The 15096-nt window shown below is 39.7% G+C and overlaps 1 protein-coding gene across 8 annotated transcripts in view; it reads right to left on the reverse strand.

Moving 5' to 3' along the window:
- Tjp1 (tight junction protein 1) overlaps positions 1-15096 on the reverse strand; it is a 243765-nt gene that overhangs the window by 11546 nt on the left and 217123 nt on the right. For 5 of the 8 annotated variants that reach the window (XM_055623475.1, XM_055623474.1, XM_055623473.1 and 2 more), the window contains 8 exons: positions 12518-12600; positions 11597-11807; positions 11200-11300; positions 7896-8246; positions 7331-7570; positions 5777-6625; positions 5531-5628; positions 3683-3910 (listed from right to left, as the gene is read on the reverse strand). In XM_055623475.1, the coding sequence (XP_055479450.1) occupies positions 3683-3910; positions 5531-5628; positions 5777-6625; positions 7331-7570; positions 7896-8246; positions 11200-11300; positions 11597-11807; positions 12518-12600 (2161 nt within the window). The remainder of the gene's footprint in view (positions 1-3682; positions 3911-5530; positions 5629-5776; positions 6626-7330; positions 7571-7895; positions 8247-11199; positions 11301-11596; positions 11808-12517; positions 12601-15096) is intronic. The other 3 variants (XM_055623480.1, XM_055623479.1, XM_055623476.1) reach the window with 1 other exon arrangement.

Consider the following 15096-nt stretch of genomic DNA (forward strand, 5'->3'; position numbering starts at 1 on the left):
CTGACACTGCCAAAGAAAAAAAAAGGCATTCTCATCCCCACCTTCTGCACACAGACGCCACAGCAGCTAATGGTGAGCAAAGAAATGGGCCAGGATAAGCTGCAGCTCAGTGGTAGGAGTACTTGCCTATCACACTCCAGGTCCTAGGCTCAACACCCAACACCACCCAAAAATAAAAGAAAAAAGATCTTGGGGGGTGGCAGTGCATGTCTTTAATCCCAGCAGAGGCAGGCAGGATCTGTGAATTTGAGGCCAGCCTGAGCTACAGAGAAACCCTGTCTCAGAAAGGGGGGGGGGGAAGGGGGGTAAGCAAGGCAATAACCAATAATCAGAATAGTCAACAAATTCTGTATAAATGAGTCCCAGTTAAAAGAAACACTGGACAAAAGAAACAACATGAGTAAAGACAGGAGAAGAGAAACATGTCTCTTGACCTGACAGGTATACTGATCCCTTAATAAAGATGAACTGGCAAATGGAAACACATGGACCTTTCAAACATGGCTATGATCAACTATGTTCTTTTTCTTTCCAGCAAGTCCTCATCCATCTTTAGGAGTAAGCTAAATCTTGTGGTGGGTAGATACTTATTTGTAAAGCTGCCAGAGAGGATGCTCGTAGCTTCTCTCCTCTAATAATGTCACATGAACAACAAAGTACTACCTGCCATCAATCTATCTCTTACAATTAGGTAGTAAAATGGCAAAACAGACACTATCTGTTTCATTCAATGGCAAAATTTAACTATGAAAACTATTAATAACACAGGTTCTTCCCAGATCTGTGCCGATTAACAGTGGGGTGGATAAATAACGCAACTAGCACACTGTTCCCTTTACTGAGCTTCATTAATTCAATAAATACTGGATTCTAGGGAGTGTTCTAAACAAATAACTAAATTTTCACTCTTAAGAAAAAATCAAATTAACATGAAACTAAAAACACTTTTTAAGCCAGGCCTGGTGCATGCTCTTAATTCCAGCACTTGGGAGGCAGAGGCAGGTAGATCTCTGAGTTTGAAGACAGCCTATTCTATACAGTGAGTTCTAGGACAGCCAAAAATAGTGAGAACCTGCCTCAAAAAATTAAGCAACAACAACAATAACAAAAAGCCACCAGGGGGCTCTTCAGAGACTGATGCAACAACCAAGGACTATGCATGGAGAAGACTTGATCACATGTAGCCAATAGGCAGCTCGGTCTTCATGTAGGCTTCTAGTAAGGGGACCAGGGGCTGTCTCTGACATGGACTCTGTTGCCTGCTCTTTGATTACTTCACCTTGGAGAGGTGGCCTGCCCAAGCCACAGAGGAAGAGGAAGTAAGCAGTCCTGAAGAGACTTGACCCCAATTGGGGTCAGTTGGCAAGGAAGGAGGGTTCTCCCTTTCAGAGGACTAGGGGACAGGGACGGGGGATGAGGGAAGGAGGATGAGATCAGGAAAAGATGAGGGAGGGGGTTACAATCAGGATGTAAAATCAATTAGTAGAAACAAACAAACAAACAAAAGAATAAAGCCACAACGAATGTGTTTTGGAAAAAAAGCCGAAACGAACAAACAAATAAACAAACAAAACAACTTTTCATCTGATTCACTGGCAAATTTAAACATAAATATATATTTTTAAAATTTAATTTTATGTTCATTGGTGTTTTGTCTATGTGAGGGTGCTGGGAATTGAACCTGGGTCCTCTGGGAGAGCAGCCAATGTTTTTAACCACTGAGCCATTTCTCCAGCGCTGAAATAAATATATTTTTAAGGCTATCTCCTAATTTATCAGGTATGTAGAAGAATAAAGTATCTCTTTAAACCCCTTGGTCCTCTTCTAACAGCAATTAGTAAGTTTAACAGAATACCTAAGATGCTAATTTCTGGGCCAGGAAGAAGGGTCAGCAAGTAAGGCACTTGCTTCGAAGCCTGACAACCTGAGGTCAGTTTTCCCACACCCTCCCTCTGCTTAGACCAGTACAGTGGAAGCGAGAACCAACCTCCAAAAGCTGTTCTGCGAATGTTATGTGTGCACTGTGATGCACCCACTTCTCCAAAAACAGATAAATGCATTTTGTTTTGTCTTTTTGTTAAAGATACATTTAAAATAAATGACTACTTGGGGCTAGAGAAATGGCTCAGCAGTTACGAGCACTTGCAAAAGACCCTGGGTTCAGTTCCCAGCAGCCATACAGTTGTTCACAGCCATATGTGACTGTAATTCCCAGGTATCTGATGCTCTGTTCTGGTTTCTGTGGGCACCAGGCATGTACAAGCACATGGGTAGTACACTTACGTACATGTGTACAAAAGACACCTACACATTTAAAAATAAATAAAGGACTACTACAGAATCTCCCTTTGCCTTACCAAAAACTGAGCTTAACTGACTTGATACTCTATCTAGAGACTGCCAAGCACTGATCTAATTTTGTGCTAAAAAAATGTATTATCAAATGCCATTGCCCACTGCAGTACAAAGTGCGCATCTGAACTTTCACAAGCAGGTTTCTTCAATAGAAAAAAAGAGTTAAGACGATTGAGATTTCTACATCTTTACTAATGTCTCAGAAAACAGAAATAACTAAATTGGGTCTTCCACATTAGAAGTTTCAAAATATATTCTAGAAGAATTTCACTCAGTATTAGTTATCACTCCGTTTAAGATAATCCTAAGTGCTGTGGTTCAGTAAAAATGTGCACGCCTTTAATCTTGAGCACAAAACTCACCTGTCTTTTTGTCTGACCACAGTTCCACTTACTTAAAGACTACACTAGGTGTACTAGAAATGGATTTTCAGCTAGAATGGAATGCCTTTCACCTCCTGAGGTGAAGTTTATCTGGTAATGAATGTGGTCCTCCTCTGAAGTTAGAGATTCCCAAGTACCTCTTGGACCCTGCCTTTCAGACCATCTGTCTTTTGACTTAGGATTTGCTTGGGCAGCTCCCATAATTTTATATAAACACGTCCTCTGATAAAACACATCTGTTTTTGTTTCTCTGGGTCTCATTTTTGTGGCATATAAGCCCACTAGTACATGTGTGGGACCATACCCCACCTCTTCATAGCAAACTCTGTTGGGGTCTAAGTAGAGATCTACCAACAGGAAGCACATATCCAAGCACAAGAAGAAAATGTACCAACACAGAAGTCACAAAAGAAGGAAGAAGCAGACAGGGGAAAAAAGACTGAGCACCAAGAAACTTGTCATTTCACATCTGATAATCTGCTGGACCCTAAGAATACCTGTGCTTCAAAAATAAAGAGAAAGGCAAGCTCTTCTTACCTTTGTGAAAACAAAATCAAACCCCCAAAATACCTGAATTTCTCCATTATCCCCCTTACCTATTTTTATGTCCTGGACAAAAACAGAAATAAGGAAAAGATTACCATTTTATGTGCCGCTATGTGGAGAGACTGAAGATTCCGATTAATTAGAGGGTCCTCAGTTCACTCTTTTCATCAAAACTCTTGATTTGAGCAATTTTCCTTCCATTGAACCTCTGAATCTGATATTAGGGTTGACAGCAAACACCACATACCGCAGCCTCTAAAAGTGGCACAGTGTGGAGGGACATACCGTGCCTAACTTCCTTAGTGCACTGAACTCTATCTGGTTAACTCTACATTATGCAACTGAAACTTTTTGCTTCATCCCAGTTTTAAAGGTAAGTCTGAGGCGAAACAACTTACTTTGAAGAATAACTAGAGAAATTGGGCTGACTCTGGGAATGGACCGGTTTGGCAGGCTCTGAGTGATGGCTGGCAGGAGTATGTGCAGAAGGCTTGGTCTCAAAACTTCTTCTGTCAAAGTAAGAGAGCTGCTTCCGGTAGTATTCTTCATCTTCTTCAGGGTCATAATGATTTGCTCGAACAATATCCTCAGGTGGCTTCACTTGAGGTTTCTGAGGCTCTGGGAGCCTGACAATGAGTAACAAGTGAAACAAAATTTTAATGTGAATTTTACAAAGAAAACAGAACATAAAATTTTTGAGTTTTTTTTTTTTTTCCTTCCTTTTGTCTATGTGCACAGGCCAATCTCAGATATTGTTCTTCAGGAGTGGTCTACCTTGTTTTGTTTTTGTACTTTCATCATTTTGCTAACAGCTGTGACTATTTGGGCTTTAATGGCATAGTCAAAATATCAGCATGTATATTCTAAAATAATATACTCATGCTGTATATGCAAATATAGGCTCCTTATGCTTCAGGAATATCTTACTACAACTTATTAAACTCAATGGCTGTTTGTTAAGGGGTCTCACAGCAGGTGAGAAGCAATGAAAGAGGACAGTAATCAAGATACTGGAGAGCAAAAAAAATAGTCTATTTAGAAAATAAATATAAGATTGTATGGGAATCAAACAAAATAGTGGGATATCAACTAAATCAATGGATATTTTAATTACTAGATTTTGCCCCCTTTGTTTCCTGTGTGTGTATATACCTCCATAATTAATCTATGTGTGTGCTCTTTCAAACATCTTTTTACATAAATTTATACAAGTATACACATGTATGTATGTGTACGTGTGTATGTATCTGCAGAAAGTAAATTAAAATATTTGTGCTCTCAAAAAAAAAAGATACTGGAGAGCTCTATCAACATATCAGTGACAAAAAGAGTGACTTTTAAAAATCTGAAATAAAAGGGATTTTTAAAAACTTTAATGTAGGACCAATAAATGAAGTCTCATTAGAAGCAAACAGCCCAATCTGTCCAAAATCCTACAGGAGAGAGCAAGGAAATAAACAAGTCATGGAACAAGTTAGACAGTAGTTCCTTCAGTAAATGCAACAAATGAGTTTTAGCCCAGTCTGTCACTTTGGGGCATGGTTGAGAGCATAGGACAAAGAGCGGGGGGGGGGGGGGGGGGATGTCCACACTTCTCTACTCTAACATACCCTGTATGCTAGCAACCCTGAAGCCCCAATCTTAGCAGCTCTCTTTATACTGTAATACAGAAAAACAGCAGTGTTAGCTGCTGTGATGTGGTTAACACAATGTCAAGAACTATACCACATGCTTCCTAAATGAGTAATTTTAGTGATTTACGTAAATCTGAGTTTGTTTTCTCTTCGACAAACAGTTCATATTCTGAACCTACTCAAAATGGAGAAAACATATGACTTCAAAACTTTTGTTTCAGCCGGGCACAGTGGTATAATGCCTGTTATCCCATCACTCAGTGAGGCAGAAGCAGGCAGGTCACTGTGAGTTTGAGGCCAGCCAAAGTGAATCCAGGACAGCCAAGGCTACACAGAAACCCTGTCTCGAAAAAACCAAAACAAAACTTTTGTTTCAACCATTTGTTTTAAAAACAAAACAACCTAACTTTTCCAAAAATATTTAGTGAAGCTTTGTCACAGACGCACATGAGAGCTCTCTTCCTGTGGTCAGGGTTCACCAGGAAAGCTGGCTGCTTAGCATGAGGAATTACGTGCCTCTCTTCCTCCTCACACCTCAACTTTACTAAATAGTGATCTGTCTCTCTAAGAAACAAATTTCCTGTTTGGATTCATGGCATGGAGCACACCCACCTGTAGAGTGTTTTGTCGTGCTCACTAAACTGATTCTGAGGAACAGGTTTAGGGCCAGCGAGGGAAACACTTGGAGGTTTAGATGCTACTTCCGGAGGCTGCAGAGAACAAGAAAGAGATTGTTAGCAAGGAAGGTATCACTGGAAGAAGCGGGAGGCTCAGAAATGTCTGAAGCTCACTACTGTCTCTAGACTCAGGCTAAAAAACACACCGCCTTTTTACCTTAACGCTGGCAGTGCCACTTACGTCTTTCTTGTTGTCCAGAGACGCAGATCTTTTGTTTTCAAACATTTTGACTCTGGTGAGCACAGACTGTGGTTTCATTGCTGGATCCTCCTCTTCTTCAGTCAGCACTGGGGGTGGAGGTGGTGGTTTGGTAGTTGAGGGCAGAACTTCTGGCTTATGTTGAGAGGAAGGTATCAGAGGAGGAACAACGGCAGCACCATGGAGAGGCTCGTAATGTCCTGTTTTGGAGGGAAATCCCTGTGGCGGCACTTGCTCATAACTTCGTGAGTACTGGTCAAAGTACTGCTTGGGCTCGGATGACTTAGGACCTGCTGAAGAATAGGGCTGTGCTTCTGGCCTGTATCTGTTGTGCACATCATATGCAGGAGTTGGCTGCTCTTCATGTCGGAGGGTAGAGGTTCGAGGCAGCTGTTCGTAGCGTGGTCTACTGTCATATGACAGAGAAGCTGGCTCTTCAAAACGTGGGAAATAACTTCGTTCTAAAGCCTCTTCAGGATGCTGTCTGGAGTCCAGGTCTCGAGAATGCTGACTATCAAAAGGAGGCCGGGGTTGGTAGGGCTGTTTGTCATCGTAATATGACCACTGGTCTTCATAGGTGGGGATTCGGTCTTCATATCGCAGGCGATGGTCATAGTTTCGAGAAAACTGGTCTGTGTAGCTTGAGGAGTCATACCTGTACGCAGGCTGCTCAAGGTCTCTACTGGCTTGTTTTTCTACATATGTAAGTTGGGGTTCATAGGCTAGATTTGGCTCTTTATCTGGCCTCTGCCCTGGATGAACAAGAGCTGGTTGTTTTAAAATATTGTTTTGTCTCATCATTTCTTCAGGATATGGCTCCTTCCTATACACCTGCATAAAAACAAAAAAAACAAAAAAAAAAAAAAAAAAAAAAAAAAAAAAAAAACAAAAAACAAACCCACATTTGAGGTCAAAGGCTTGTTTTTAATTCCATTCTATTTTATTAGGCCATGACAAACATTAAGTTATAATTTTAAAATGGTTTGCTCTGCCATTTCTAATGGGGACACAGCAGATTAGTGGAAAGAGCTGGCTCAAGTGGAAGCTCAGAATTTACAATGCAGGTAGGAGTGTTTATGCTTTAGATTGTACCAATGAAAAGGAAGCTAAAGACAATTATTCATTTAGTAGAAAATTAATTTATTGAATGACTGATTCTATTTGATTTTGACACTGAAGATAAAAATCACAAAAAAATGTATGAACACTGTAATTTATATAAACAAAAAGTGTTATGATGAATCTGAACTATATATTAAAGGAGTCTAGAAGCTATTAAAATCAAAAATAAAAGCAATAAAAATTATTGAAGCACAAATTCTAAAAGGCTTGGTCACACAAATAATCAATATACCATTGGAAGCCATGCAAACTACAAAACTGAAATGATTTGTCTTGTCAGAAAAGCACTACAGTGCACAAGCCCAGTTTTAAAAAAATAAAAGGCAGAAGGAAAACTTAAAGGGCGAAGCAGTAATAATCATGTGCCAGGTTGATGGAGAGCAACAAATCAGGGCAACACTGCAGCACAGGTACCTTGGCTGGATCTACATGCGGCGACAGTGATGGTCCTTGATCTCTGAACTTTATGTGAGCTGTCTCAGTACTTGGTGCTCCTAAAGAATCAGCTTGTGATGCGTGCGAGGAGGGAGGAGCTGGGGTGGGCTCCTCCAGGTTGACATTAGTTAAATTTATATTATGATTAACTGCAGAGGCTGATGATGCTGGGTTTGTTTCAGGCGAAAGGTAAGGGACTGGAGATGAGGCTTCTGCTTTCTGTGAAGTGTTTAAAATATTTTAAATATAGTGTTTGTATCTATTACTAACTTCATGCTTAATTTATAGTGATTGGTAGACATTAAGTGTGCTAATTAGCAATGTTAGCTATAACCTTGTGTGCTATATTTTTATTGAAAATTTCAATATAATGCTGTGTAAGATGAACGCAGAAAACTCAGAATAAAGCCCTTGGTCCTCTCAATCTGAAATTAAAGATTAGGTTGTAATCTGAGGAAGAAAAGATATATTCTTTAACTTATCACCACACTCTCAAACTTCATAATGCACCTCTAACTCTAAGCGCCGAATGCTTGCTGCTTACCTGTTGAGAGGCTGTCTTAAGTCCAGGGGAGTCTATTCTATGAATAGCTTGTGGCTGCGCTTGTGGTGAGTAAGGAGGATATGTTTGGTTTTCATGATGCATTCCAGAGGAATCCTCTCTTACAGGCTCAGAGGACCGTGTAATGGCAGACTCCGGTGGAGTCCCCACCTCATCATTAAGAGTTTCATCTAGTTCTTGATCAGTGTAGGCCCCGCCTTCTGTATCTGTGTCTTCATAGTCAGAAGTGTGTCTACTGTCCGTGCTATACATTGAGTACTCACTACCTGGGGCTGACAGGTAGGACAGACGATCATCATGCAAATCAAGGTCATCACTTGTAGCACCATCCGCCTGGGTCAAATAAAAGTAAATTAATAATTTTATTCAGTAGTTCTTTAAGAGATGGCCTTTATTTTACAAGAAAGATTGAAAAGAATATTGTTCTTTGGAGAAATCATATCTATTTCTTGAAGTTTCTGATGAGGAAAGGTCAAGAAGATTGTACAAGCACACATGCAGATACACGTAGCATCCCCTGAGATAGAAAGGGTTTGGATGAATCAACAGTGACTGACTATCCAGGACAAAACTAGGGCCCAGCCACAGAGAACAGAAAGGAGCTCTGGCAGGACACACGGTTGTAAAGCTAGCCACTAGCTTTTCATCCAAAAGCAAGGCGAAGAAGAGAACACTATTCAAACAAGCTCACACAAACAAGGGCACACTACAGAATAGCACTTGTGAGAACAACTATGAAAATAAATCCCACAGTAAGCTGAGTAAGGAATACTGTATTTATAGCTAAGAAACAGATTTTTTTTTTTTAAATTGGCATTTGGTTCTTAAAGCTTTTATGAAATAACAGAAAGCCATCACCTGCAAAGTGGCTATCTCAATTAAGAAGACGTTCTTTTTTATTTTTCACAGACGCAAAGCAAATGGATGAAAAAGGAATATGTGGTTATGTTTTTTCTTTGGCAAGCAATTAAGACTTGAGTTAATTCCTGACAGTCTATGGTGATGAGCTTCAGATCAGAAAGAAAATGAGAGAAGTACACGAGGGAAAGGGAACTATGGGCTGTAATCAGCAGACTGTAACTGGACCCCAGTCTGAAACTAGTACTTGAGTTAAACAGAGCAGCCTCTGAAGATCTTCCATGAGAAGTGGTGGAGCTAGAACCCTGGTCTCCCAAGGACGTCTACTACGTGAGGAATGCTTAGGCTCACTCTCTAGGCAGATGCACTAGTAGTAACTGGCAGCTGTGGTGCAGCTCTGAGTCTCCTGTGCCAAAAGCACGGTTCTTGGGAGCCAGACCTCAATAGTGCTTTTCATGTTCTTACTTGCTTCCGTGAGAGGCTCAGACACTGTCCCTGGTAAGACGAGGGTAGGCTATACCAGGCTAGCAGCAGAGAACCCCAGGGCTACGCTCGGTTACAGGGGAATCTCTCCCACTGTTCTCTAATTTCTATAATGGCCTCTGCTGAAGAGAAGTCTTCTTACCATCTATTCTGATCTCTAACTTGCTGGGAAGGAGTTAAGGCTTGCAGAAGAATACAGCATCCAGCAATGTATCTAGCTTCTTGAAACACAGAAGTGAGCAAGAGCCATAGGTTGTTTTGAAGTAGGAAATGTTATGTCTTAATATTAAGAAACACTCAGGATGACATTTCTTGATTTCACAAAGAAAATAAGAGTATGTCAGACCTTACAAAAAAAGTAACTGTGGAAATTAAGTCAAATGCTTACTTCAGAAAAGTTGGTGAAAATGAAAAAAATTCTTTTCTCCAACAATCTATCCATTCTGATAAAACATACTTGGATGGAAGGGGCAGCAAGAGAAACCAAGTCTGATTTATTAAGCTGTAGTAACTTGTCTGATTTACAAAATGCATCAAACTCAGCAATATTAAATATTCCATCTTTCCTTACATAAAAGGCTGTGGTAATCCTTTAAAACAAACCAAATTAAGTATACAAAAGTATTATAAGGAGAATTTGTAGAAAATTAAGATTTATGGATAAACTTGCAGGCAGGTATGTGTAACTGTATATTTGGGGAATAAATTTAGACTAATCTTAAGAATTCAGTTCAGAGTGAAGGCTGTCAACATTCCACTTGGCAAAGGGTAGTAGGAGAATTATGTAGTTGCAGATGGTTAGCCTAAAAAAGGCAATCCTTCTATCAAATGCCATGAAAGTAAACTTTGTATGTTGGTAAAGTAAACCTTGTAAATTGGTGTAGTGAGGTTTTCCACCTTGATTTTCCTGGTGTCCAAGCTGACATGTGAGTTATTCAAAGTGGTCTATTATCTCATCTGTACAGTCCATCTCCCAAGGTGGTACACAACGAGAACAACTACAATTCTCTTGCTTTATTACAGACCAGTGATGTTTCCTCTAGCTGTAAATGTTTAACAGTTTTTCTTGCAGAGGTCACAAGTTTCTGGATAGGGAACTCACTAAGCATGCAGCATGCATTGCTAGAGCATCTGCACAATAGCCAGGCACAAGAAGGGAGGGGCCATGCAGGGGCAAAACACATAACTGAAACAAACAAGGCAATATAAAAAAAGCTAAAAACAAGCCAAAAACCCGGAGGGACTCTCAGTATTCCCTAACAGCCACATGGATCTGATGAGGGTAGAGACATTAAAAACAAGTGTACCTTGAAAAACAATTACCTGTCTAACAAACAGATCTTTCCCATCAAAGACTGCTATAAACCAGGCTGACACCAGAAAGCAGCCACTTTACCACTAGTCATTTGGGTATATGTAAAACCAAACACCAAAGCCAGAGAAAAATCACTAGTTTTTTATTGTTATCCAGTAAGCTGAGGGAACTCCTAAGGTAAAATGTAAGGGCACAGATTCAATGTTTCCTGGAGCTTTAGTGGACTAGTGAGTCCTGCAACACTCAGGAGGGCCATGGGGGGCAGTGTTTTCCACACACTACTTTACAGAAACTTCTCACTGAGGCTATAAATCCCTCTACCCTGGGGAGGAAACTGAAGCCAAGTTTAAAGCGGTCTCTACCCGGCAGTAGGGACAGAGTCAAAATTGGCTTTTAGTGTAATCTGAGAATTCTTTGAACAGCTAATCCGCTAGACCAGTAATTTAGTTGCGGAAATACAGCAACCTTTCAACTTTATAACCACTACATACCAATGATAAAAGCATTACAAAAGCTTTTCCAAAATTTCTTCAAAATATTAATCTAGTAAGAAGAAAATGGTAACTCAAAGGCATTTTTAATTAGTCATGTAATTTAGTGAGTGTAAAATAGTAGTAGGAGACTCCATACCTTCCCCTCAGAGACCCACACCAGCTGGTTCTGTTGCTGTTGAATGGCTTCTTTCAGGGCACCATACCAACCATCATTCATTGAGTTTAAATTAATTGTAGCTAAAAATGAATGAACAATGTAGTTTAATGGTTAGACCACTGCCATGAGTAAGGAGAAAACATCCTCCAAACCTGTCCACTATCAGTCTGAGGAGATGGTACTGGAGAATACAAGTATTTCAAGTTTCTATTTTGACATTCATTACACTTTTCCTTTCAGCCATTTTTATCTTTTAAATCAACAGTAAGTTCTCCAGGCTAGACCATAAAAGCTATAGCATTTGAACAATGTAACCTCTTACTTCTGTATATTATCACCTGAACATTTTAAGCTGAAAGACTTTCAATATACTCACTTGTAAAAAGATGGTGATTATTTTTACGAAGTTTATGAGATCGTTCATATAGTTTCCTGGCACTTTTCCGAGACTCTGGACATAACCTCATCCTCATTGTTTTCACACCTTGCTTAGAGTCAGGGTTAAGGAACACAACAATTGGATACCACTGGGCATAATTAAGACGATCGACTGCATTTGGTGTTACATCTAATAAAGCATGTTTGTCCTACAGACAGGAAGGAATACATACAAAGATACAAGGCACCATTAGAGCTCATTCTCTTTTTTAAAACCTACAGCTTCTGCTATTCTTCAGTGTTAGTCAAGCCCTGTGATTGCTATGTCTCAGGAGCATTTATTAAAACTTTCTAATCAAGGGCTGGAGAGATGGCTCAGTGGTTAGGTACCTCCTTTTCCAGAGGTACTGAGTTCAATTCCCAGAAACCACACGGTGGCTCACAGCCATCTGTAACATGATCTGAGGCCCTCTTCTGGCACCCAGGCATATATGCAGATAGTACACTCATAAACATCAAATAAATAAATAAATAAATAAATAAATAAATAAATAAATAAATCCTTAGAGAGTTTTTAATCAAAATTTCCAGCCCAATTTTAAAAACTTTTCATCAGTTATCTTCAGTCTGTAAAGTCGGCGCAGCAACATGTTCCCGACATCTCCTTTCATATATATGTACACTCTGAATTGCATTGCTACAACAAGCCATTAATTACATCTAAACATTATTTCCGATGCTGATCATAACTATCTTCTTGAAAGTATTATAAATGGCTTCTGTACTATAAGGGCTTAATTTTCTTAGGCTACACCAGTAATAATGTTGGAGAATTTTCCCTTTGTTACATATTAGATCTCATTAAAAAAACATAAGCTCTATTTTGTTTTTATAAAGAATAGGCCAACGTATAACTTACTTGATCTATGATTTGCTTTATTGTATGAAGGCGAATAATGCCAGAGCTACGATGGTCAGTTCCAGCATCTCGTGGTTCACTTTCTATTCATGAAGAGAGGACAAAAACAAAACAATGTATTTCCACTGGTTAGATCAGAATTTCTCAAGTAGTGGGCTACAGACGTCCTGGAGTAACACCTGGCTGTGGAACTGTGCCGTACCCTGTAGCATGTTTAGCAGTGTGGATTCTATCCACTAGAGGTCAGCAGTAAGTCATCAAGAAAAGCCCTTATTCATCTTTGTAAAAACCAAAAATGTTTTCATCCCAGAGGTGGAAATCTCTAAAGGAGGTAGCTAGCATCTACTCCCTAACCCTTGACCCCTGAAAGACATATCTATACTAAGTCAGACAACATACTTCCCAACAGAACCAGGATTAAGAGAAGGCAAGTGAGGCACTTGCTTTGGGAGTAAAACCAAGAACTTTGGTAATCAAAATAAATATTTTGTGGTACTCTTAAAAAAGTCACAATGGAAAAAAAAAAAAAAAGCAATGGGTTAGGGAAAATTATCAAATGTGATAAATACCTCAACCTAGCATGAGCTAAAGTTTTAAAAATTGCACTGATGTGTTTGCTCTCATTAAGGCCAGGAAAGTGAAATTACAATAAAGTCTTTTTTGCTACAAACAAAACATATAAACTTTTTTTTTTTAAAGCTAAGTTTTAATATATTTACTTTTTCTTCAATGTTCCTTCAACTCCATAATATTCTTAGAAAAGATGGGTCCAAAAAATTCCCAAGATTAAGAATGCTTTTTTTCTTTGAGGAAAGGACACCATCCTCCAGAGTGACACAAAAACTATGGTTTCCTTTGTGTGGCACACTCACCACAGGGAACCAGTCAGCCAGGATGAGCTGAGATCAGCAACAGTGCTGCAGCCAAAGGCCTGGGGATTTCCAGTCAGACACCCAACTTATATTACCAGAACTGTAAGCACTGAAGCTCTGAGGAGCTGGAGATGAAAGTGTGCGGCAGCCTAGGTGACACCTTGATGCCTTCCCTACTATCTGATACATAGTATGTCTAATGCAACAGCACACTTTACTTCTTCACTAAGGAGAACAGTGATGTTCATGGCACAAAAGGAAGTGTGAAGGGAAGGGAAGAGGCTCTAGTGTTTCAGATCAGAAAAGACAGAAAGATGAAAGGAACAGAGGCCCCCAAGGAACAAGTAATGTCAGAGTTGGGACTACCAGAAAAGCGGCACAGAAGGGCAGGACCAAGAAGAGAAATCGGCTGGGACTTTCACTCAAAAAAGTATTTATAACTAGGCTATATGAAGTCTCATGTGTGGCTGTGGCATACTCTGAGCACATCAATGTTCCCTCTGTTAAAGCTAAGTTTTGGCAATCTTCACACCTGCTTTCCCTCAATTTAAAAACCTACAAACTCGGTGTTTCAGATGGCATGCTATCTGCTATACAATAACAAAGACTTCTAAAAAAGAGAAGCAGGGGAAACTTTTTAAAGATTTATTTATTACGTACACAGTGTTTTGCCTGCATGTGTGCCTGCGTGCCAGAGGAGGGCACCAGATCATAGTGGTTGTGAGCCACTATGTGATTGCTGGGAATTGAACTCAGGACCTTTGGAAGAGAACAGCCAGTGCTCTTAACCTCTGAGCCATCTCTCCAGCCTGAGAAAAATTTTTAAATCTGTTCAAATTTTATTATCACTTGTATGCAAAAATCTCCTGATTTTTAAAAAATAAACATCTTCATTAAATTTCACAAAAACCAAACTAAAGGCAATAAAAAAAAATAACGTGTTTACTCTAATACTGTATATTTCAAAATGTTAATGAGTCTAACAAACAACTGGGCACAATCTTCTTAGAGCAGTGCTGCCCACAGAATTAACAGACACAATGTGTTCACATTGTATGGTTTCTTCCTTCCTATAAGAAAACCATCATGAAATATGGGAAAAGCTATATTCTTGCATAAATAAGCCAGTGATAAACAAGGCAGAAACTACACAAAAGAACAAGTAGTCAAATCATAAGGTGTGAGAAAAACAATTTTAAAAAACATGTAGAGGAACTTTAATTCAGAACATGGCTGCTCTGGCAAGAGATCACATCCAAAGACCTTCTTGGTCTGTGGGATCCAGCTAGAATACAGACATGCCTTTAACCCCAGGAGACAGAGGCATACAGATCTCTGAGTTCTAGTAAGTTCTGGTCAGGCAGTTCAGTTGAGTCAGGAGGTTGAGAGGCAGTGCAGTGCAGTCGAGTTCCTAGCAGTTCAGTTTCTGGAATTCAGAGGCAGTTTTACTAGAAGAGTTTTACAGAGACAGGCAGAAACGAGACAAGCTAAACACAGGTGAAGAAAGAATGAGCCAGAGAATGAGAAAGAGCCAGAAGATTAGAACAAATTACTAGAGTTTGTCTGAGGCCAAGCAAAGCACTTCAGTCAAGAGGCCAAAACAGAAGCCAGATGAAATCAGTTAGCTGGGAGAGGAGTTTGAGCTAGAACAGCTGAGTTGAACCAACCAGCCAGAGTTCAGAAAGAACTAGAAAAGGTAAGCTTACT

Source organism: Psammomys obesus, unplaced genomic scaffold (genome assembly GCF_907164565.1).
Source record: "Psammomys obesus unplaced genomic scaffold, mPsaObe1.curated_primary_1811, whole genome shotgun sequence".
Classification (NCBI taxonomy): Eukaryota; Metazoa; Chordata; class Mammalia; order Rodentia; family Muridae; genus Psammomys; species Psammomys obesus.